Source organism: Schistocerca serialis, chromosome 2 (assembly GCF_023864345.2).
Source record: "Schistocerca serialis cubense isolate TAMUIC-IGC-003099 chromosome 2, iqSchSeri2.2, whole genome shotgun sequence".
NCBI classification, from domain to species: Eukaryota; Metazoa; Arthropoda; class Insecta; order Orthoptera; family Acrididae; genus Schistocerca; species Schistocerca serialis.
Genome location: NC_064639.1, coordinates 275,074,086 through 275,098,623, shown reverse-complemented (window position 1 = coordinate 275,098,623; position 24,538 = coordinate 275,074,086). Strand labels below are relative to the sequence as shown.

The 24,538-nt window shown below is 40.9% G+C and overlaps 1 protein-coding gene across 2 annotated transcripts in view; it reads left to right on the top strand.

Moving 5' to 3' along the window:
- LOC126457031 (glutathione S-transferase D7-like) overlaps nt 1-18,192 on the top strand; it is an 82,436-nt gene extending 64,244 nt beyond the window's left edge. The window contains exons 3-7 of one of the 2 annotated variants that reach the window (XM_050093014.1): nt 6,117-6,268; nt 11,176-11,234; nt 12,486-12,624; nt 16,141-16,302; nt 17,964-18,192. In XM_050093014.1, the coding sequence (XP_049948971.1) occupies nt 6,117-6,268; nt 11,176-11,234; nt 12,486-12,624; nt 16,141-16,302; nt 17,964-18,104 (653 nt within the window). In that variant the 3' untranslated portion in view covers nt 18,105-18,192. The remainder of the gene's footprint in view (nt 1-6,116; nt 6,269-11,175; nt 11,235-12,485; nt 12,625-16,140; nt 16,303-17,963) is intronic. The other variant, XM_050093015.1, reaches the window with a different exon arrangement.
- Nucleotides 18,193-24,538: the final 6,346 nt, after the last annotated feature.

The window sequence follows — 24,538 nt, the reverse complement described above, 5'->3', positions numbered from 1 at the left end:
ATGACCCAGAGCCATACGCCGAATACAATCGTAGCGCGCCATGACCCGGTCTTCTTCCAAACATACGGTCTCCTAATGACGGCTGCCGTCAATCTTGTGCAGTGGCTACATTCATGTCAAGCCTTTCTGTAATAACTCAGAAGAAACATTCAGCTTTTAGTACCCTATTACGAGACCTCGTTTAAACGCGGTAAGGTGTTGATAACTGCTTCTTTGTTGCGTTAAAGACATCCTGACTAACATCAACTAACCACGACCAACAGTCTGTATTTAAAGCAACCGTGATTTGCAACCTCGTCTGATTTGCACTACTAGCGTCACTATTATACTGTAGGCGCGAAATTTTAATAGATATAACCTTAAGACAGAGATTTAGGAACCAGTTTTCACATTGTAAGACATTTCCAGGGGCAGATGTGGACTCTGACCACAATCTATTAGTTATGAACTGTAGATCAAAAGTGAAGAAATTGCAAAAAGGCGGGATTTTAAGGAGAAGGGACATGGATAAACTGAAAGAACCAGAGGTTGTAGAGAGTTTCTGAGAGAGCATTTGGAAACGATTGACAAGAACGGGGAAAAAAATTTAGTAGAACAAGAATGGGCAATTTTGAGAGATGAAATATTGAAGGCTGCAGAGGAGCAAGTACATCAAAAGACGAGGGCTAGTAGAAATCCTTGGGTACCAGGACAAACGTTGAGTTTAACTGACGAAAGGAGAAAATATAAAAATGCAGTAAATGAAGCACGCAAAACGGAATACAAGAGTCTCAAAAATGAGATCGACACAGATGTGAGGATGTAGAGGAATACATCACTAGGGGTGAGATAGATACTGCCTACAGGAAAATTATAGAGACCTTTGGAGAAAAGAGAACCGCTTGTATGAATATCGAGTCTTCAGATGGAAACCCAGTTCTAGGCAACGAAGGGAAGGCCGAGGGGTGGAAGGAGTATATGGAGGATCTATGCGAGATCGATGTAATTGAGGCTACTATTATGGAGATGGACGAGGACACAGATGAAGATGAAATGAGAGGTATGATACTGCGTGAAGAGTTTGACAGAGCACTGAAAGACCTAAGTCGAAACAAGGCCCCGGGAGTAGACAACATTCCACTAGAACTACTGATAGCGTTGGGAGAGCCAGCCATCACAAAACTTTCCATCTGGTGGGAAAGATGTATGAGACAGGCGAAATACTCTCAGACTTCAAGAATAATATAATAATTCCAATCCCAAAGAAAACAGGCGTTGACAGGTGTGAAAATTACCAAACCATAGGTTTAATAACCTACGGGTGCAAAATACTAACACGGATTCTTTACAGACGAATGGAAAAACTGGTAGAAGCCGAGCTCGGGGAAGATCAGTTTGGCTTCTGTAGAAATTTTGAAACGCGTGAGGCGACACTGAGCCTACGGCTTATCTTAGAAGATAGATTAAGGAAAGGCAAACGTGCGTTTCTAGCATTTGTAGACTTTGAGAAGGCGTTCGACAGTGTTGACTGGAATACACTCTTTCAAATTCTGAAGGTGGCAGGGGTCAAATATAGTGAGCGAAAGGCTATTTACAATTTTTACAGAAGCCAGATGGCAGTTATAAGAGTCGAGGGGTATCAAAGGGAAGCAGTGTTGGGAAGGATGTGAGACAGGGTTGTAGCCTATCCCCGATATTATTCAATCTATATATTGAGCAAGCAGTAAAGGAAACAAAAGAACAATTTGGAGTAGGAATTAAAATCCATGGAGAAAAAATAAAAACTTTGAGGTTTGCCGATGACATTGTAATCCTGTCAGAGACAGCAAAGGACCTGGAAGAGCAGCTGGACGGAATAGACAGTGTCTTGAAAGAAGGATATAAGCAAAACGAGTGTAATGGAATATAGTCGAATGTGATGCTGAGGGAATTAGGTTAGGAAATGAGATACTTAAAGTAGTAAAGGAGTTTTGCTATTTGGGGAGCAAAATAACTGATGATGGTCGAAATAGAGAGGATATAAAATGTAGACTGGCAATGGCAAGGAAAGCGTTTCGGAAGAAGAGAAATTTGTTAAAATCGAGTATAGATTTAAGTGTCAGGAAGTCTTTTCTGAAAGTATTTGTGTGCAGTGCAGCCATGCATAGTAGTGAAGCATCTACGATAAATAGTTTAGACAAGAAGATAGTAGAAGCTTTCGAAATGTGGTGCTACAGAAGAATGCTGAAGATTAAATGGGTAGATCACGTAACTAATGAGGAGGTACTGAATAGAATTGGGGAGAAGAGGAATGTGTGGCACGACTAGAAGAAGGAATCGATTGGTAGGACATATTCTGAGGCATCAAGAGATTACCGAGTTAGTGTTAGAGGGCAGTATGCAGGGTAAAATTTGTAGAGGGTGACCAAGAGATGAATACACTAAGCAGATTTAGAAGGATGTATATTGCAGTGAGTACTTGGAGATGAAGAAGCTTGTACAGGATAGAGAAGCATGGAGAGCTGCATCAAACCAGTCCCTGCACTCAAGACCACAACAACAACCTTTCCACCTCTCTATCACCTCCTCCTCCTCCCCTCTCTGTGTCTTTGTCGATTTCCTTCTCACACCTCTGTCAATCTTCTAATTCCCCCTCCGTCGATCTCCTCATCGAACCCTCTAAGTCAATCTCTCCACATCTGTATTCTCTCCTCACCTCACGTAAATCCATATTATTATTTCGCCTCTTTCTATCCATGTCCCCCTCTCTCTGCTGATCTCTTCAAACTCCCTCTGTGTGTGTCCATCTTCTCCCACTCCTTCTCTCTCCATGTTAGCACCACATCCCCCTTAGGAGGTCGTTGATTCTTTCGCCCACAGTATTTCTCTCTAGATGGTAAATACTAAGTAGTATGCGTACCAAGTTTGGTTGAAATCGATCCAGGAGTTCAGCCAGAACTTTATGACCACCTACTTTACAGCCGGTATGTCCACTTTTGACAAGGAAAACAGCGGCCACACGTCGTGGCATGGAAGCAAAGAGGTCTTGATAGATCGCTGGAGGGAGTTGGCACCACATACAGGCACACAAATCACCGTGTTCAAATAAATTCCGGGGAAGTTCGACGAGTTCTAACATCACATTCAGTTATATCTCAGATGTGTTCGATTAGTTTAAGATCTGGCGGGTTTGGTGGGGTGGGGGAGTTTACATCAATTGGAACTGTCCACTGTGTTCCTTGAACCACTCCATCAAACTCCTGGCCTTGTGATATGGCGCATTATCTTCTCGAAAAAATGCCTGTTCTGTTGGGAAACATGATCCTCATGAAGGGGCGTACATGATCTGCAACCAATGTCCGATACTCCTTGGCCGTCATGGTGTCTTGCACGAGCTCCACTGGATGCCCACGTGGAAGTTCCCCAGCATAATGGAGCCATCATTAGCTTGTCTCTGTCTAGCCGTAAAGGTGACAAGGAACTGTTCCCCTGGAAGACGACGGATTCGCGTCCTCCTATTGGCGCTTTGGCAGAGCGTTGCATGGTATAATGAATCCCAAAGCTATCAGGATTCATCATACCATTCAACGGTCTGCCACTGCAACAACGTCCAGCGCCGATGGAACCACGCCCATTTCAGTTCTAGTTGCTGATGGTGTGCTGTTAACATTGGGTCATGCATGGGTCAACGGTTGCGGAGGTTGATTGTTAGGAGTGTTAGGTACTCTGTGTGTTCGGACACATTTTTACTCTGACCAACACTAACTAATGTCTGATGTTAGTTCCGCCACAGTTTGATGCCTATTTTGTTTCACCAGTCTGCCCATCCTGTGGTGACCGACAAATGTAATGAGTGGTGGCCGCCCAACCCCACGTGGTGTCACCTTGGTTTTGCCATGTGTTGAAGACACTCGTAACACCACTTCAAATGGCTCTGAGCACTATGGGACTCAACTGCTGTGGTCATCAGTCCCCTAGAACTTAGAACTACTTAAACCTAACTAACCTAAGGACATCACACACATCCATGCCCGCGACAGGATTCGAACCCGCGACCGTAGCAGTCGCACGGTTCCGGACTGCGCGCCTAGAACCGCGAGACCACCGCGGCCGGCTCACAACACCACTCATCGGACATTCAAGTCGTGCAGTTTCCGAAATGCTTGTGCCGCCGAGACTCCGGAGCATCAAAATCGGCCCTCCGTCATATTCAGATGAACCGCACGCCGCCCCCATTTTACATACAGACAGCATACTCACTGATAATACACGCACCGTGAGTGTCTAACACTCATACCTCGCCAGGCGACGCTGCTGTCGCTTGGACGGTTTTATATCGATATTAGATCGGTGGTCATAATGTTCTGGCTCGTCAGTAGAAACTGGATTATATGCATCATAAAAACCTTAAAATATACTTGCAAATATGCATGAAAAATAAGCAAGTTCAAATAATAAAAAAAAACATGGTGGTTAATGCCTGCAGTAATCCCAAAGTCGAGGCTGTGCATATCAATTACTAGGAAGAGCGCTGGCCACGCGAGAAATCAGTACATTTAGAACACTTATATCATTTTCTGAATACTTTCTGGTAGAAGCTGGGAAGGACCTTTCTGGTATTATTATCTAAAAATTTGCAAAATGGGGGCACATGTCGTGTTTCAAGAATTGTTCCTGCTTTGCTATTGTTGTCGGTAACAAACGGATGCCATACGAGTGAGTCGCAGCGAAACCAACTTCGAGATACAACACACGGAGAGGGGCACGCTCAAGAGCTCCGTAATATTTTATTTAAATATGAATTTTTTTGAGCAGCATTAACTTTTAATTAATAATATTTGACCAAAGTATCATTTACAATTTATTTTACATTTTTTACTATTGTAAACATAAACGACGAAGTACTGTTCCAAATGTTCGGTAGTAAGATTGTGTCTTTGATCACTCAAAACATTTTTGTAAGCAGAAAAGGACTGTTCTACAGATCTTTGTCCCGATAGTGTGTGGCAGTGGTTACATTTAAAACATGCCAAGAATCTTCACACGAGTATTTACTTCCACTCATCAACCATGTCGTATGTATCATGGACGGTAATGGTCTTATAACACTCCATAGGGATAAGCCCTAAGCCGCTTTCGTATCTGAAGATGTCACCTCCCTGTCAAGGGACAAATTTTGCTGCTTCAATTAATACTCAACATTCTCAGCATAATAAATTTTAAGGAAAAAATTATAATAGAAAAGTGTTCGAATACTTTGAGTTAAAAAAGCTTTTCTGTCGGCGCTGGTGTTGATTAGAATTCAAAGACGGGAGTGTTAGTAACCGTAATTCTATTTCTGCAAATAGTCTTTGCATTTCTTCCGAGTACTCTCTGCTATGCTGCGAAAGAATGTGCTTGTCACAAGCACGCAAGTCTTAGAGGTTCAAGGAACGTCATTAGTTGTCCTCATTAGATGCGCCGTTAAATACTTTCCTTTATCTAGTAATGCCTTTAAACGTGGGTAGCTGAGCCCTCCGTTCCTCCATACATATAACTACAACCTGTAATGAGAAAACAGCTGAGTAACGCCTTTAAACGTGGGTAGCTGAGCCCTCCGTTCCTCCATACATATAACTACAACCTGTAATGAGAAAACAGCTGAGGAACTGTAAGTTTCATCATTCTGGAATTAATACGAGTACTTGTGAAATACTTTTGTTACAGGCTATCAGACTGGTGACAATGTGACGTAAACCAAACTGAAAATGTATCCACAATCACCGGCTTATTATAACGCTAATTCAAAATAAGCTTTACTCGGCCGGCCGAGGTGGCAGAGCGGTTCTAGGCGCTACAGTCTGGAACCGCGCGACATCTACGGTCGCAGGTTCGAATCCTGCCTCGGGCATGGATGTGTGTGATGTCCTTCGGTTAGTTAGGTTTAAGTAGTTCTACGTTCTAGGGGACTGATGACCTCAGAAGTTAAGTCCCATAGTGCTCAGAGCCATTTATTTACATTTATTCGTGTGTTTCGTATTTTCTTAACAAAATCGTTAAGCTCAGAAAACTTACTTGTATTCTCCTGTTTACTGCACAATGCGCCAAGTGACAATGTGCTGTGGAGATGGGGCTGTTTTTGCGAAAGTTAATCTTTTATTGTTCAACTTATTTTTCAGAAAGCAAAATGGCACCGCTGATTCTTTACAACCATCCCTTGAGCCCTCCATGCCGTCTGGTACGACTGGTCGCCGGTATCATCGGTGTTGATCTAAAAATAGAGGATGTAAAGGATCTCTATAAGGACTTGAAGACGCCTGAAATGTTGAAGGTAAACTGTGTGTTACTGTTTACCTAAGTTACCTAAGTCATTATTTATTGAGCGCAAGAATATGCTTTCACAAAAGTTCGAAGATGATAGTTTATATGGAAGAAAACTATTTAAATTGCTTCCGATGAGGGAAAGAAATTTCATGGGAAACATCCAGGCATTCGGTTTAGTTGTGTAGGGAATTAATGGAAAACATCTCTCTGCATGGTCTCCCAATATAGGATTCCGATGACTCACAGCTGCCTCTCTTCACTCGTATGCTTTAGATGAGAAAATGCTCGTAAACTATCGTTAGCTTTGACACCAGCGGTCTTCTCTAAGTGGGATCATCAGAGGAATTTGGTTTTTGAAAAAAGAGACAGCATTGGTCGTATATTTTTTACTATTGCAAAATCGATTTTCTGTCACTGAGTGACCATCTTCAGTGCTATATAGTGAAGATGGTCACTCAAATCGATTTTGCAATAGTAAAAAATATACGACCAATGCTGTCTCTTTTTTCAAGTATACCTGTTATCTGGTCGTAGTGCACAAGACAACATGGAGTCGCCAATCAATAGAATTTGGTTTTGGTGTATTCTAATCGCGTTCAGATGGTGGAAGATCACGTGGTTTGCATTTTAATGACATTCAAGTTTTTCAGCCAGAAAAGCAGAACTCAATAGATGCACTTACTGACTGTGCTGAAAGTAGACAAATCACGCCATCACCATTGTAATAGTGAGTAATAACAGAATGTTTCGGTGGTTAAGTGGGCACATGTTACACTAAATATTCAAATGTGTCCGTGGCAATGCTGAGATGACGCAAGAACGTTTTCCCATTATTTTTCGCTTCTATCACATCTGGCAGTGATTTGTAGATTTTGTAAGCGTAAGTTCGGTTCATGTGTACCAATGTGCACAGCTATTATTAATTCACACTTTAAACAGACAGAGAACAACGATCAAATTGAGAACACTTGAACGCGATGGGTGCGGGGCAGCGAGCGAAATTCGTTGTGGAAGAATAGAACCGGAAACTCCGTGAATCCTCACAAAGTCAGTATCGGGCATTGCAAGTAAAAGTCCGTATAGCAATCTGTAGCCGAAACCATTAGAGACAGCCACGTTCAAGTGCGTCATGAGAGAACTTCAACAGTCTTCGCTTAGCAAACACAATGTCAATGGAGCTCTTGCCCCCTGCTTATAAAGGCATTTTGGCCTCGAAGTAACGGCACCAGGTGAGTCACTACAAGCGACGTCAGTCGCATGCACTGCGATCTGTTTCACTCGAAAACGTCGATTTTTCTGTGGCGGGATCGATCTCATTATCCGTGAAAAATAGGAAAGTGCGGCGTGCTCCGGAGTGAAACAAAAAAGTTTCAAGTGGCTCTGAGCACTGTGGGACTCAACATCTGAGGTCATCAGTCCCCTAGAACTTAGAACTACTTAAACCTAACTAACGTAAGGACATCACACACATCCATGCCCGAGGCAGGATTCGAACCTGCGACTGTAGCGGTCACGCGATTCCAGACTGAAGCGCCTAGAACCCCTCGGCCACACCGGCCAGCTGCAATGTCAGAAAGTACGTTCCCCTTTTAATCTATGGGTAAGTCGATTCAGTGGTTGGACGATGCCAAGGGCATACCACCTCCAACAAGACAAAGCACTAGGGATTTTATTTTGAAACCAACCTTCAGGATAAAAACCTCAGTACGTACTTGTTTGAAGTGAAACAGCTACTACTGTCACTTCACTTATTCCTACCGCATCGTCATACACAGAGTGTTCGGAAGTTCCTGTCACAAACAAACAAATGTTCCATTTCCGGACTACGACTGTTTCAGTTCAGATGTGTAACACATCCACGTCTGCTGAGGGAAAGAGAAAACTCTCAGAGTTTCTTTTCCTGGTGTGTAATGGGGTAGACAGTGTAATGTGGGGTCGTACTTTTCGAGACTCCTGTAGAGACAGAGAAGGATCTGATGGCACGAGTTCTGGCCGTTGCGCCGGAAACAGGAGGGACCCATGTGGCTTGGAGTGGCGGGTCGTCGTAGACATTCTGCAAGCATCGATTAATATCTGCGATGGTCTGCTTTCGCACCAAAAGAAATTCAGTGATAGCTGTCTACTTAGAACGCACCTACTTTACAGATGCCATTTTGAAGCCTATACTGAAGCGAAAGCGAAAATATTCATCGATGTCCCACAACAAATTCCGGAGTTTTTCAACCGAAGCTAGCCAAAAAAAGTGTTGCATTACATATTGAAGGCCCCTCGTAACATCATAAAAAAAAGGTGAATACAGCAGTGTCAACTATCTGGTTCGCGACCAACCAGCACCTCATACTGTGCAGCCTTCACAAAATATAGCTTTGTAAACGCATTGCAAGTGACCGTCTGCATCAGTCCCCCTAAGTACTGAGTGCATCATTTCACGTTTCATGTAGTTAGAAAGCATTATAAAATGTAGCTCTGTGAGAGCTGTCCGCTTGGAAAGCACCTTGGTTAGAGACCTCATTGTGAAGGCCACGTATAGTGCCGCCACTGTCGGAACTTCATGGAATTATAGTGGCTGAAGTGTGAATATTCCACGGTGTCCCACAATGAATTCTGGCCGCGCGGTGTAACCGTGCGGTCTAGAGCGTTGAAGCTTCGAGTCTCCCGTTGAAGGTTCGAGTCCTCCCTCGGGCATGGGTGTGTGTGTGTCGTGCTCACCGTAAGTTAGTTTCAGTTAGATTAAATAGTGCGTAAGCTTAGGGATCGATGACCTCAGCAGTTTGGTCCCATAAGACCTTACCACAAATTAATCATTAATAATTTCTGATTTTTCCAACCGAAATTGGTCGGGAAAATGTGTTTCCACTGAAACAATGGATATTTGTAAAACAAATCGGAGAAATAATAATTACACTATTACTCTGTAACCATGCATCGGATACCACGGGGGCCTTATAACAAACTCAGGAAACGTCCCTGAATCATCTCCAAGATTTTCTGAGTGGTGCTCGCGATCTGACAGCATTACTACCCGTTTCGATTAGTCATACCCATCTTGTGAGGAATGAAATTAACAGCTCTCACTGTCTGCAGGGAACATAGTACGTACTCTCTATCCGCTAAACCGACATGTCTGTACGTATTTTGATCTTTATGGAGTAGTAGCATTGTTAATGTAAATAGTTAGACGTTTGTAAAAGATGTGAATATCGCTGAACCTCTCCAGATTGTAGTAGTGCCATCCTGACGATAAGAAGATTATTCAAAATATTACACCGTTTTCATCAGAGAAATCATCTGAAACTTAATCGGGCTCTTTCACTAGTTCCAGTTATGAATATAACAGTGTTAGTGATATCCAACATTGCAGGAAGAAATAAACGAGATCGACTTTTCTGTACAATCATAGTGTCCAACTGGAATTTTCTTTAACTGTAGAAATGCACTACCCGAAAACTGATTTGCTTTCACCGTAATAAATTTGGTCAGGGTCACTGTTAGCTCTCCATGCATATAGACAAAACAAAGACATTTTGAAAACAATTTTCGTTGAATTCAAGACGTGATACAAGCTCATTTTAAATAATCAAGAAGAGTTAATCTAAATACTCATTTCTCTTAACTGCCGCAAACTGTCGTTCTAAAAAATTTGAGATATATGTTCATGAACCTAGCTTCGTTCTCTACAAACAACTTAGTTTTTCATAATGTACTCACTTTGTGGACTAACACTTGAGTGTGATCATTTGTAAGTATTCTCTGGCCTCACAAGCACTACCCGCACATTTACGAAGACGTGTCTAGATAGAGTGGTAATAATCGTCCCTCTTGTTCAATATTACCGACCACAATTCTGCAGTGTTGGCACCATGTATTACCTTTTCAAATATTATGCAAGAGAAAAGAATAACGAATAACATTTTGAAATGTGTAACACATATCTGACTGACTCCAGGTCTGAAACATCTCTTTTGACATTTGATTCTATATAACCAGTCCTCCATCTAAGATGCTAGAGAGGTCGCTCACCCTGGCTTAGCTTCTAACTCACCATCACCATGTACCAACAAGTAATTCATTTTTCTAGAGACCTTTCTCATGTTCTAGCGTCCAGTGTTGATGATTCAACGCCTGTCATGAACGCTGTGCTTAGTAATTAGCAGGTATACAAAGTATGAGGTGAACAATCCATAGTGGTTGAATTTTTGTTTTTCAGTGGCAGTGAGTTATTGAGGGAATTGTTGCTCAGTAACACATATATTTCCTGTTGCAATCACAGTCAGCCGATGACAAACGAGGCATGCACGTTGTTTACCACACCATATAATCCTGACAGTGGTGACTTCACATATATGTAGGTATTCACGGCCTACCAGCCACTCGCTGCCCATGAAAGACTCAACGTATGAGTGTAAGTGGAGATAAGGTGTGGTATACACTTGATTCCGATGATGAGGACGTCATAAAATATGCTAAAAGATAGCATTTAGTCTATCGCACTGCGAGTTCCACACAAATGACTTCATGTTCAACTGCTGCATCGAAGTACCACTTTCTCCTTAACAAGACGTTACCTCTAATTTCGTTCGTCTTTCATACATCCATATATTGTAGCAAACGATCGAAATACGAGCAAAGAAGTAAATGTATGTGGTAGCGTTTGTAGATCAAAATAAAGTTCTAATCATTAATGAAAGTCATGCTGTTTGGAATGTATAGGAAAATAGGAGGTTGTTATTTTTGTATTTAAGCATTTGACTTGTTTTCATATTTTGAAATTATGACTAATAAGAATATTATATGACTAGCTAAACTGACAGCTAACTTTCTTCGTTCAAATTTCCGTCTCTTTATTGTTTTAGATACTACTAACACTAACACTGAAAACATCTTTAATTTGTTACATTTTCTCGATCTTTCCAGAAAAATCCCCAACACACAGTTCCTGTATTGGTAGATAATGACCTGTACATTAGTGAAAGGTAAGCATTAATTATGAGTTACAAGTAAGCATCAGATCTCTACTCACCATTATCTAATGACTGATTCAGATGCAGTAAAAATATAAGCACAATTACTGAAACGAAACAGGTATTGATGGAAAGTTATTGCTGAATTCCAAAACGAGATATTATTTATCATTTCAGTAGCCATGTTAGAGACAGTCTGGTAAGTACATTGCAAGGAATCGCAAGGAATCACCTGTCGCTGTTACAGACTGCGACATTTATCTTAGTTATTTTCGGGCTATCAGAGAGTAAACTACAGTTACGTACTAGAACATGATAAAATGAAAACTGTATCGGAAAATTGATGGAGTAGGTAGTAGCTCTTTGGTTTTAATAATTATGGAAACCTAGCAATGTGCTTAGTATCTTTTTCCAAGTTATCAAGAAGGAGAGCGTTATAAGCAAAATACACTATCCCCTTGGTGGAAAGATAGGAGACAATAAATTAAGCAAGTTTGTATTTCAACTTAAGTTTCGTTCTGCTCTGCCAAAAAAAAAAAAAAAAAAAAAAAAAAAAAAAAAAAAAAAAAAACTATGTTCATTTCAACTGAAACAACTAAAGGAAAATTGGAGATGCCGCCTGTGTTAAATGTTAACATTAAATTAAATTTGAGTAAATTAAAGTTAGCTTAAACAACGAATTTGTACACTTGTGCAATTGTCTAGATGACGGTAATCTCACTATTTTGATGACAATGAGTTCCATGAGCTAATTTCAGCACTAAAACCATCTCCCGAAGCACGTTTATAATATTATGATTATAGTTTTACGCAGTCACGAAATTTTACGTTGTCATTTGTAAATCTTAGATATCGTGAACAAGATTGCGCAACTAGTAGATCAATTACCGGAAACTAAGTAAATGTAACGTTGAAATAATTTTATTGTGTGACACTACTACTGGTTTCCAAGTGAGGCAGGAAATAATCAAATGGCCGCAGTACATTTATCTGCGTCAGTTGGTTGCAACATCGTTTACTGTCGTCATGGCATAGTAACTGTTGCTGCATTTTCTGTAGTCGAACACTGCTATCAGGCCAAACCTTTCTGCAGAAACAAGTTTCAATACAGTCTGGGCTTTCAGGAAGCCCATCAGAAAACATTTCAGTTAAAGCTCTCAGCAGGTATCCACAAACCTATAGTAACGATCTCACAATGTGTCAGAATGTACAGTGATATGTCTGAGCTTGTATGTCACTAATGTTTTCGTGCCTTGTTAACAGCCGTGCCATTGTCATGTACCTCGTCTCAAAGTATGCGAAGGATGATTCTCTGTACCCGAAGGATGTAAACAAACGTGTTCTCGTCGACCAGAGGTTATTTTTTGATCAAGACTTGTTCAACAGAATTTTGAATGTTTTCGTAAGTATTACGTCAGTAAGCGTCCTAAAGTGGATTCTCTTATATATCGTTACGTTCTTACTGAACATCGATAAACAGATCGTGATTTTCATATGGCTTCATCTCTGTCAGAAACTGCAGCATTTTTATACTCTCTGTGATATGGTTTACATTTTCATTCTGGTTTTACCTCTCTGAATGTTTTCATTCTGCTTGAGAGAAAGCCGCAGTTGGAACAAACCGTTTGATGTTAAGGTTTATGCCGATAAGGTTTGCTTCCTTTACGGTTACTCGTCAAGATAGCCACATAGCGTTTCAATGAGAAGCCTCTTCACTCACCAATGTCCGCTTGAAGACGCTAACCAGCTCGCTTGTACACCAGTATATTGAGCACACGAGTGGGTATCGGGACGTTTATAATCGGAATGTCCTTGATCACGTCCGACGACATACGGGTCTTTGGAATGTGCAAGCATCAGTGACTCCTCACCTTTTGTATGTGTTACAGAAGACTTCATAAGGCAAAGGAACACATGACTTCCAGCTGCCACTAACTGTAAGGCTCTAATTATCAGCACTAACCCCAGAGTAACCGTGAACGAGATTAGATTAAAAATTACTGTCTAGAGATGAGTAATGTCGGTGAACAAATCCTCAAATCATAGACTTAAAATATCAGTGCCTAATAATGAACAATCCCAGGCTCCCCATATCTGTCAACCATCTACGAATAACTGGGACACAAGTCCGGAGAAACATTCGCGCTTCGGTATTGGCTTCAAACATCAGAGCTATATGTTATGCCGTAGTCTGGGAAACATTACCAGAAACTGAAAGAAAATTTAAACTAAAACTGATGTCGAGGTCATTTTGTAACCCTTGCAACTATTTCCCACAAATTTTGTGTGAAGAAGCTAAGGTAGGTGGATGAAAACATGGAACCCCCAGACACACATTACCCTGCCTAATATGGTGTAGGAAAACAGCTGGCATTCAAAACAACTTCCAGTCGTCTTGGAATCGATAAATATAGGTTCCGTATGGTTTTCAAATTCCAGTGGAATCGTATACCATTCTCCCTGCAAAATAGTGGCGAGCTTAGGTAACAATGATGGAGGTGTATAGCGATCACGCACCCTTCTCTTCAAAGACGATCACAAAGGCTCAATAATATTCAGATCTGGTGACTGTAGCGGCCAGGGCAGCTGCAACAGTTCATCCTCAGTCCTGGGCGATGCGAGCTGTCTGTACAGCGGCCCTCCCAGTCTTGGGACACAGCATTACCATTAGGGAACAAACACTATACCATAGGTAGACCTGATCAGCCAAAATTGTCACATAATACTTGGCAGTAATGAAATCTTGCACACAACCCATGGGGCTCATGGAATACCGCGATATGGCTGCCCAGGTCGTCAACGAAGCCCCATCGTGCTTCACTCTTGGGACGTAAACTCGGCCAGAAGTTGGACACAGTGTGAACGGGACTCATCCGACCAAATGACATTCTTCCACTGCTCAATACTGCAGGATCTATGACTTCGGCTCCACGTTTTCCTGTTACGGGCATTTCTATCACTGATGAGCGGTTTTGGAATTCCAACTCGCCCTTGAGCTCTCTGCTTTGGAGCAGACCTTCGAGTTTATTTGGTGTTGAGAGGATTCGTGAGTGCAAATTCAGTTATGCAGCGATTTTTGCAGCTGTCGTGTTCTTATTTTTCCTCACAATCCGCTTCAGTGACCTCCCGCCACGATCACCTAATACAGACTTTCGTCAGAACTGTGTCTTGGCGAAGATTGTTTTCCGCTTTCCCTGTAAGCGATAGAAATCGTCGATATGATTCCCTTGGAAACACTGAATACTTGAGCTATCTTGGTTACGAAAGCACTGACTATACGACCACCAAAAATTTACTCGGTTCGAATTCACTTGGCTCCTACGTAATGCACTCACAACTGCATAGAACATTGTTCTGACTGTGGCTGACACTTGCAAAGTGTTGAGGACATTTCAGTAGTGCCGTTCGTGGTCAAATACAACAGTGAAACTTGCAGGCTTGGCTAACATATGCATTTATGTTATAACATGCATTTCTCGCGATGTGTACATACAGTCTTAAAGCCTACCCGCCGTAATAAATATTCGGGCTTGCAACTGGATGACGAGTTGCGAATGAGCCGAGAAGCTAGTTTTTGGTACAACGTCAGGGACGTGTACTGGCACTCTCCAATGGAAAACTCACCTGAAGATGACTGAATGCTTGTCAGCCGGAATGTGGTGGCAAGAGGTCTACATCCTCGGAATGTAAGCCCGAAACCTCTAGGAATGATGAAGAAATTTGCAATGACAGCAAGGGCGACTCCCCTCAGGACACTGGGATCACGACCGTGCTACAACTAGACTGGAAGTTAGTTATATCCAAGTGCAAAACATGAAGATGCAGTTGGATGGTAGGATTCTACCTCTACTAAAAGCTGAACATAATACACCCTTTTAAGTAGGACTACCAGGGCTATCACTTTGAGAACAGTTGGATACTGAAATGTCAGTTGCATGACAAATATAGTGTCACCTTACAAAAATATCTGCCAATAGGACTGTCAGAGAGACTGCACATAAAGTTTCTCAGAATAATTTCTTAACTTTTGTCACGGAAGAGGACCCATCAATAAGAATTTTAATTTTATTTTTATAACTTCTCTTCCTTTTACTTAAAGGTTTTGTATGATGTTTCTGTTCCATCATGGACTGATCCACATTTTTTAACTATCCTTACATCCTTATTCGTGGACGAAGAAGAGACCTACAGCGAGTTTTCGTCAGAGTTCATTTTTAAGTGCTCCAAGTTACGGTCTATGTAGTGGAAGAAGACATATTCCCTAGAACACAATTTTGTTTCCGAGTTGATTAGAATGGCGAAGAAGCCGACAATGACGAGAGAGCGGCAAGGCTTTATTTGACTGCTAATCGAAACATACTGGGCCACGGTATCGATCTTAGTTCGACCTTAGATACTTGATAGAGACCATCAGCAATGATCGCCGAAGAAATATGGTGTATAAGAGATCACAACCTTGTCAAGTGACGGAGGAGGAGTTGAGACATCAAAAGGAGGAACGATCGGCATAATCAACTGAAGGAGAATGCACAAAGCAATGAAACTCATTTAATGAAAGATTTTTTTTTCAAATTATATTCCACAACTTGTATAAATAATATTGTTATGTATCAAACACCACACTGCTGCCAATATTTTGTGAAGCTAGTTTCGACTGAGTCATCATTTGATAGATTTTAGGATTTTAATGTGATGTGTATACTAAGTCTGTAATTTTAATCTGTGCCGTATGTTTATTTAATGGTGTGAAGATAAGTGGGCCTTGTGTATAGCATATCATCTTTTAGCCCACGACACAAAATTGTGATTTGGAGTGTATAGAGCCATGCTTTCGATGGGTTGCAATTTTGTATTCCAACTTCTTACTAGTTCGTAGCACTTACTGACGTTTCCATTGATTTTAATTTCATGTCTACAGATGCCAGTATTTCAAGGCAAAGAAGTGGAACCCAGCAGCATTGAGAAAGCGAACGACGGTCTGGAAACTTTGAACCGAATGTTGGACAGCAAACAGTTTCTGGCAGGTGATAAGGTTACTATTGCTGACTACGCCGTCGCTAATAGTCTGTTGGCATTGGAGGTAACGTGAAGTTGTCAAATTTACAATTATAAAGTTGAGAAAATGTGATGTAGTCAAAAACTTGTCAATTGTGATGTAGAAAAGCTTATTTTGCTCACTTACTTGAAACATTTATTCCATTTTTATTTTTCTTATTACACCACCCTCTATACACAAAAGACTGACTGACTCATCCTCATCCAGCCCAAAAGCTGCTGCTAGAAACTTGAAATCTGGAGAGAGTGTTAATATTATACTGTAGGGATCTTTTAAGAAAGGATTTTGCGAAATTCCGCGTCTAAGAACGTGAAATAGGGAACCAAAGGATTTTGAAGATATGACTCTATGAAAGCATTTTTTAATCTCGAACTACGAAAATTGGTATTTGGTTTCACGGTCAAAAACGAAGAAATACATATTTCAGCATTTTTATAAATTGAGCCCCTTTGGGGATGAAATAGTTGGTGATAATTATTATTAAACAACTACTAAAGCATTTTTAAAGCTATATGTATGAAAATACGTTTTCGACTTCTCGGTTAGTAACAAACAAGTAAGCGTTTCAATGTTTTTGGAAATTCTACTCCCAAGGGATAAAAAAATTTATGGAGATATTGAGAATGAATTTTTTTTTCTAAATTAAATCTCTAATGCGGGTGAACGGGGGATGAAAGTGTTCATGAAAATATTTCGTTACCGGTATATTTAAAATATATCTAAAGCTAAGCTAAATTTACCGTATTTGGTGTTTGACGTCTTAGGAAATTAGAAAATAAGTGACAGGAATGAAAGTTTCTATGGATATATCACCACAAGAAGTCAAAAGGATGAATTAACAAAGATCTCCGACACCAGCTACCAGAATTTCGTTTTGGTCGGAAGTATATTCGAAAACGACAATGCTTCCATGGCCTTAATTAGCATGAATAGTTTATATGTTGTTGCAATTTGTAAACAACATGTAAATTCGATTGAAGAAAAACAACAAAAATCTGTGCAGACCATACAGTCTGCAGCGGGCGTTAAGCCAGTAAAAGATATTTTATGTTCCCTCAGGCAGTGTATTACATTATATGTGGCTCTCCTTGCCGTTACCAGTTAAAAAAAAATTAACTTTCCCAACACGTACTTATAGAGGCTGAAGTATTATGTTGAAATCTGAAACTTTCTGGCAGATTAAAACTGTGTGCCCGACCGAGACTCGAACTCGGGACCTTTGCCTTTCGCGGGCAAGTGCTCTACCAACTGAGTTACTCAAGCACGACTTACGCCCCGTCCTCGCAACTTTACTTCTGCCAGTACCTCGTCTCCTACCTTCCAAAATTTACAGAAACTCTCCTGCGAACCTTGCAGAACTAGCACTCCTGAAAGAAAGGATATTGCGGAGACATGGCTTAGCCAAAGCCTGGGGGGTGTTTCCAGAATGAGATTTTCACTCTACAGCGAAGTGTGCGCTGATATGAAACTTCCTGGTAGATTAAAACTCTGTGCCGGACCGAGACTCGAACTCGGGATCTTTGCCTTTATACTGAAATTTGTTGAACTAAATCATCTGGGAAGGCGGACTGACACCATTAGATACAACGTGTGAAAACGCAGAAACCAAAAGTAGCTAATTTATACAACACATAAGATTATATTCACCAATTATTTAATGTACGATATCGGTGCCTCTTTTTCAGTTAAACCCAAAGAGTGGAGTTGATGCTTCGAAGCAACCTAACGTTAAGCAATGGCTTCCACGTGTGGAAAGTTCTCACCCAGTATACGGGAAGATCGTCAAAGAATATCATGAAGCCCTGAAGAAAATGATGCAGAAGTAAATGCATTTAATATGTACTCGTATTGTATATGTGTGAAAATAGTAAAAGTGTCAAGACTTCTAGTCAAATAAAGTCATTATTTTATTAACACGCGTCATTAGATCCAAATTGTGACCCTCATCCTCTCCATGTTTCTGTCATCTAAGGGAACGTTCAAAACGCGTGTGACAAGTTATTTGTGTTATTAAAGATAAATACATTCCCACCTGACAGAGTTCTCTCTCTTCATTGTAATAATTCCATGTATTTACTACAACGAAGGGCTGAAGTACTTGTCTCTACTTGATATTCGATACTGGTCTCTGTTTACTGCTCCATTCTTGTTAGCCTTTGCCACAATGTTTTTAACAATGTTGAACATGTGGGTAATAGAAAGATATATACTCAAAACTAAGTACGGTAGATAGTAAAAGGCATGTTGTTTCATGTGTTCCTACGATCGAAGTATGTCACGTCACTACTTCTGTTACACATTCACTATTGTTCGGTAATCTGTCATCCCTAGCGCCTTCAAAGCGTTCTTCGACAACACGAAGCGTAACTATGGTGAAATACTTTGCTTACAGAATCATTAAGAGCGGAAACATATCGATGTTTCCTTGTAAAATATCGCTTGATCTGCTCGCATGAAAACCGTTAGTTTCCAATACACTAAAACTTAATTAAGCTTGAAACAACTCTTTACGTCCCGCTGATCTAAGGAATATCCCTCTGCGCGCGATATTTAGGCACTAGGGCAGAAGCAGAGCACTATAAGTTCATATCAGAACATAGGAAGTAAAGCAAAGTGACATACAGAACGATAAACTGCACTACAGGTATTTCTGTATTACGGCCCTACGTAAAGTTACAAAACAAAATCCAAGTTTCACTAATGAGGGATTAATTTCCACTATAGAAATGTCGTATGATTCAAAAGAAACGAATGTGCCACTTGTAAAACTGGTTCTGATCTTTGACAATCGCAAGTCATACAGATGTCACTCTCCGTACAAGATAGCGCATGTTTTGTACACGTAACAGCACTATGGATCTGAATAGGTGACTGTGCAAATAATGTTGACGGCTCGTTTGTCAACAGCTGGTTCAAGCCAGTAGTGGCTCAAGTTCAGAATCGCATTGTTCGTGGCTAGAAATAGAAGCCAGGACGATCGAAGCTACAACGTAATTGTATTATACGGCGTGGTTGTTGATGCGATTGTATTACAGTTGTCGTTGCTTCTTTCCAAAGTGAGACATGTACCCGCCGATTCCCTAATAACGGCAATGGCAGTGCTAATTATCAAATATAAAGGCACCGCTTCTGAACAAACTACACCGACGGAAGGAAATCGCCACAAAAAAAAAAAATTAATGTAGGCTTATGGAAATGCCGTGTGGCTAGGGCCTCCCGTCGGGTAGACCGTTCGCCTGGTGCAAGTCTTTCGAGTTGACGACACTTCGGCGACTTGCGTGTCCATGGGGATGAAATGATGATGAAAGACACACAACACCCAGTCATCACGAGGCAGAGAAAATCCCTAGCCCCGCCGGGAATCGAACCCGTGACCCCGTGCGCGGGAAGCGAGAACGCTACCGCAAGACCACGGGCTGCGGACTTGTAGGCTTATGAAAATTTGGGAATGCATTTGTCTAGGTAACATATTTAAGTGATCAACATTGGAAGCCCACAGGTTAATTTTAGCGCGAGATAAGCCAATGCAAATGTGAAATGCTGGTACATTAATAATCGCTGCAACGCCAGACTGTTGAATGCAAGCGTGCAAACGTGCATGCACTGTGTCGTACAGGTGTCAGATGTCAGTTTGTGAGATGGAGTTCCATGCCTGTGGCACTTGGTCGGTCAGTACAGGGACAGTCAATGCTGGTTGTGGGTGACGCTGGAGTTGTCTTCCGATGATGTTCCACATGTGCTTGATTGGAGACAGATCTGGTGATGGAGCAGGCCAAAGCAACATCTCGACACTCTGTAGAACATGTCAGGTTGCAGTAGCAGTGTGGGGCCAGCTTCATAGTGTTAGGAAACACCCCTGGAATGCTGTTCAAGAATGACAGCACTGAGAGTCGAATCACCAGATTGGCGTACAAATTGGCAGTCCTGTTGCGTGGGATAACCACGTGAGTGCTCTGCTGCATAATAAATGGCATCCCAGACCAGAACTCCAGGTGTAGGTTGTTGCAGGCCTCCAACAAGCCTCCTTCTAACCAACACACGGCCATCACTGACGCTGCAGATCCAACTTTCGCACAACTGACCTCTACCCTGTCCTCCCGTGAGCCTCGCTTGCCACCATTGAAGCCGCAAATGGCGGTGGTCTGGAGTCAGTCGAATGCACGCTACAGGGCGTCTAGCTTGGAGCTGTCCTTCAAGTAACCTATTTTTAACTGTGGTGAAAACTACTGCTCATATTGCTGCTGCAGATGCAGCCCGATGCGTCTAAGCCATATGCCAAAAACGGTGGTCTTCCATTTCGGCAACGCCACTTGACACTCTGGAGCCCAGTCTTCTTGCGACTGTAGATTCGCGTGACCACCACTGTCACCAGTCATGTACAATGGCTACATTCCTGGCATGCCTTTCTACAGTATCGCAGGAGGAATTCCTGTTACATTACGTTGCTCACACAGAGTGAAGTGTTGATAGTGGTTTATTTGTCGCCTTAAAGGCATCCTTGACTGATATCAGCTCAGCACGTCCATTCTCCAAAGGTAGCTAACGCTGACGTCCGTTACAGCGTATATGTAAAGCAAACCTGATTTGCATTCTCATAGTGGTGCTATTAGCTCCACTCTTAACTGTCAGGCGCGAAATTTGATTAGACCCCATTTTTCACATGTACAAACACACGCCTGTCAAAATTCGTTGATGTCGTACAACGATTTTTTTTCTATCAGTGTATTAAAAACAGAACCTTGAAACTTATAAAGGAGACTGACTGCAAACTTAGTTTCAGTTTAGCGCAGATTCAGACAGACTGACATTGCAGAATAGTTGATATTTCAAAATCTTAAACGTGACTGCGAAACAGGAACTGTGTAAATATGAAGAGGTTGAAAACATCAGCCAACGAGTTGCAAAACAAATAATGTTACTTAAAATCCGTCTTGATTCCAATTTTTTTAAAATTCATATGACCGGTTTCGGTTCATTCAGAACCATCTTCAGACCTGATATTTCAGTTACAGGAGTAACCCGTCCAAATCCAGCAACTTTCACATGTGACGTAGCATGTGAAAGTTGCTGGATTTGGACGGGTTACTCCTGTAACTGACATATCAGATCTGACGATGGTTCTGAATGAAACGAAACCGGCCATCTGAATAAAAAAATTTTTGCAATCAAGACGGATTTTAAGTAACATTATAAAATCACTGATTACTGTTATCCCATAAGACATTATGTCTGTTTTTGCATTGCAAAACAAAGGTTTATGAGCCCTTGACCTAGGTTTAGATATTTCTAAAAGTATCTTCTTCAGAAGGAGTCAGACCTAAAAATGCATACAAGAAGTTACAAAATTATTTTTATATGCATAAGAAAATATTAATAGAAAAATATTTGAGCGGTAAGCGTGCGCACTAGTTACATCACATGATGGTACTTTATATTAGCTGAAGCCGAGCGGCTTTTGTCATTCATAAAACTGACTATCAAGAAGTATCCCAAGCAACGGCTTTAGATAGTAGCCGGATTATATTTAGCGCACTTCAGAAGGAGTGTTCTCTAGTAATGCCAACAGGTAGAGTCACTTGTCAAAGTAAAATTGTAACAGGAGAAGCAGGGTAAAATATATGCATAAGTTACTTGTACATCAAGCCAGAGGCTAAGGCTAACTGTTACGAATATGCAGCCTCAAGCGACCAGGGAAAATTTGGCTGCAGATGGAACTAAGTTCAAGCGCGTAAGATGAGCTCCTCGGCTGTGATAAATAACACCATTTTACATTAAAATAAGCATGAAATTTTTTCTACAAGGCTACTAAAAATATAATAGATTTGCTGGTCTACATTATGTATAAAATTACTAAAACATTTGCTGACTGAATAATATTGTACATAAATTCAGCGTGCAGAAGGTATAGTTCTGTTTACAAAAGATCACTGTTACAAATTCATGGGGAAAGAAAACCAAATATAAGCTAAAACAACGTCACTAAAATGAAAGAACTTCCGCTTAACTCCACGGAAGCTTAAGCGGTAAGGAAAATGGGAAAGCAGTGGGGGCTATATACACGTGCAATAAGCACTGCTTCTTGCTGGTTTTAAGTAAGACAGTTTTACATTTAAGCAGTACGACAATTTCTTACAGAAATGCAATAATTTTAGATGTGTAAATTAAATATAAAATTATCTGTAAAACATTTATGTAGCAAAGTGATACTTCACGTAGCTTTAGTGTACAGAAGGTGACAATTACAAAAACGTGACTGCACCTATGGTACGACTGTCTGCATCGTTGAGTTGCGGTAGGCACTTCACCGAAGAACTGAACTGGTTGCCATGGACTGTCAACAAGGTTCTGCATCTAGATATTAATTAATGCAGCCCTTAGGTAGTCGATATGTTTTCACCTCTCCGGCTCTCCGAGCTGCAATGACCATTAGTAGGTCTTTTCCTACAAAATTTACACACAAAGACTGAAATCGGTTCTAATTTACTTCTCTGTTGTTCTTCCGACCAACCCCAGCTATCACTAGTACTATGGTTACTTTATCAGTTAAGAGAGTTGCACAACATTATAATTAAATATTAATTCACTGACGTAAAGTACAATGCCTCTTGAGGTAACTAGTTAGAATGAAGGAATCAAATGCTATCGCCTCACATTGTCTGTAATGTTCTGACAGCAGAGCGCTTGTCCCAAGTACTTAACATCTTAGTAGACAGACTGGTCGCAACAACACCTTCCTGACCAAATTTAGCATGAGGTACCAAGTTCCTTTGACAGGCTCGGCTTAACACAGAATGGTTCAGATCTGACTAAATAAATCCCTGAAATCGCCTTGTGGCTAGCATTCCTGTTTTACTAAACTTAGTTGGGCAAGGCAACACATTCACAAACTTGCAGTCACTCATGTAAAGCAAAAGATATAAATATATACGTACATAGATAAAAAGATACGTATACTGGAAGGTCTGATGTAATGCTGATTACTGAGATGTTAACTGTTTCCTGTTGTAAGTGAGTATGTGGCCATGTATCTCAATTACATTTGATGCAATTGTTGTGCAAAGGACAAAAAAATGGAAATGTTCTATGGACTTGTATTAGCTGTTCAGTGTTGCTTGATATTCAGATTGTACGTAACAGAAAATTGTTGACTATCGTAAATTCCGATCGCGTATGTATGTGCAGAGTCAAGTTATTGTGGTACCAGAAAGGCACTTGGTGTGGTGAATAGCTGCAGGACGTCTGTATGAACCCTGAAATCAAGGTTCCTGTCACGTGACAGTAATCTTTTGCTACCTGTCACACTAACGCCTGTGGTGAAAGGCTACGGTGCATCTGCATGACATCTGAAATCAACGCTTCTGTCATTCCATAGTAATCTTTCATACAAAACCGTACATTTTATCTCGTTTTCGTAATAAACACTGATGCTGTGTATTTCGTTGGGTTTACGCAGTATACAACAATAGTCACATCGTATACAGCCCTTAAAGTTTACATAAACGTTATTATAGTGCATTACTGAGAGTTCGAACTGCGAAAGAGAGAATTCTAGTGATGCTAATGTATTTTATGTGCTGTGGAATACTGCCAATCATTTTATTAAGGAAAAACCAAAAGTGCTACCCTGCCTTTGTTTACTTTAATTTGACAGTTTGTTTAATTTCTGTTTCTCACACTACTTAACAACGACGATTCCGGCTGAATGGTTATTGCTGAATCGAAGATATGGCTCACCCGGCGATGCACTGCTGTGAAGGATCTTCCTTGTTGCTATTGCGATGGCTACAGTGCCACAACAGAAGAGGTGTGGCAAGCTGGTTGATTAGAAAATTAATCACCAAAATTTCAAATCAATTTCCAGCGGCTGCTCCAACACATACCCTGTGATCAGATATACAGTGTAAAAACTTCTGTTTCCGAGTAGGATGTGGGACGGAATATGGTTCACAGATATAGTATTTTTCATGCTATAGCCACTATAGAAATGATAAGAACTTTAATATGAAAAATAAGTAATAAAAATAGCAGTCGCAGAATTGAAAGCCATTTTTAATGTATGAAGATGTAAAGTGAATAAATAGTACTGACTAAGAAGTAAAAAGTTAATATTAGCGGTACTACTATTACGATAACTACTGCTGCGCATAAGATGACAATGATAATAGTAACGATAGTAATGACGATGACAGTAATAGTAGTAGTGCTAGTTTAGGTACAAAAAGTATTTATTGGCATATAAAAATGATATTTTCTGGTATAT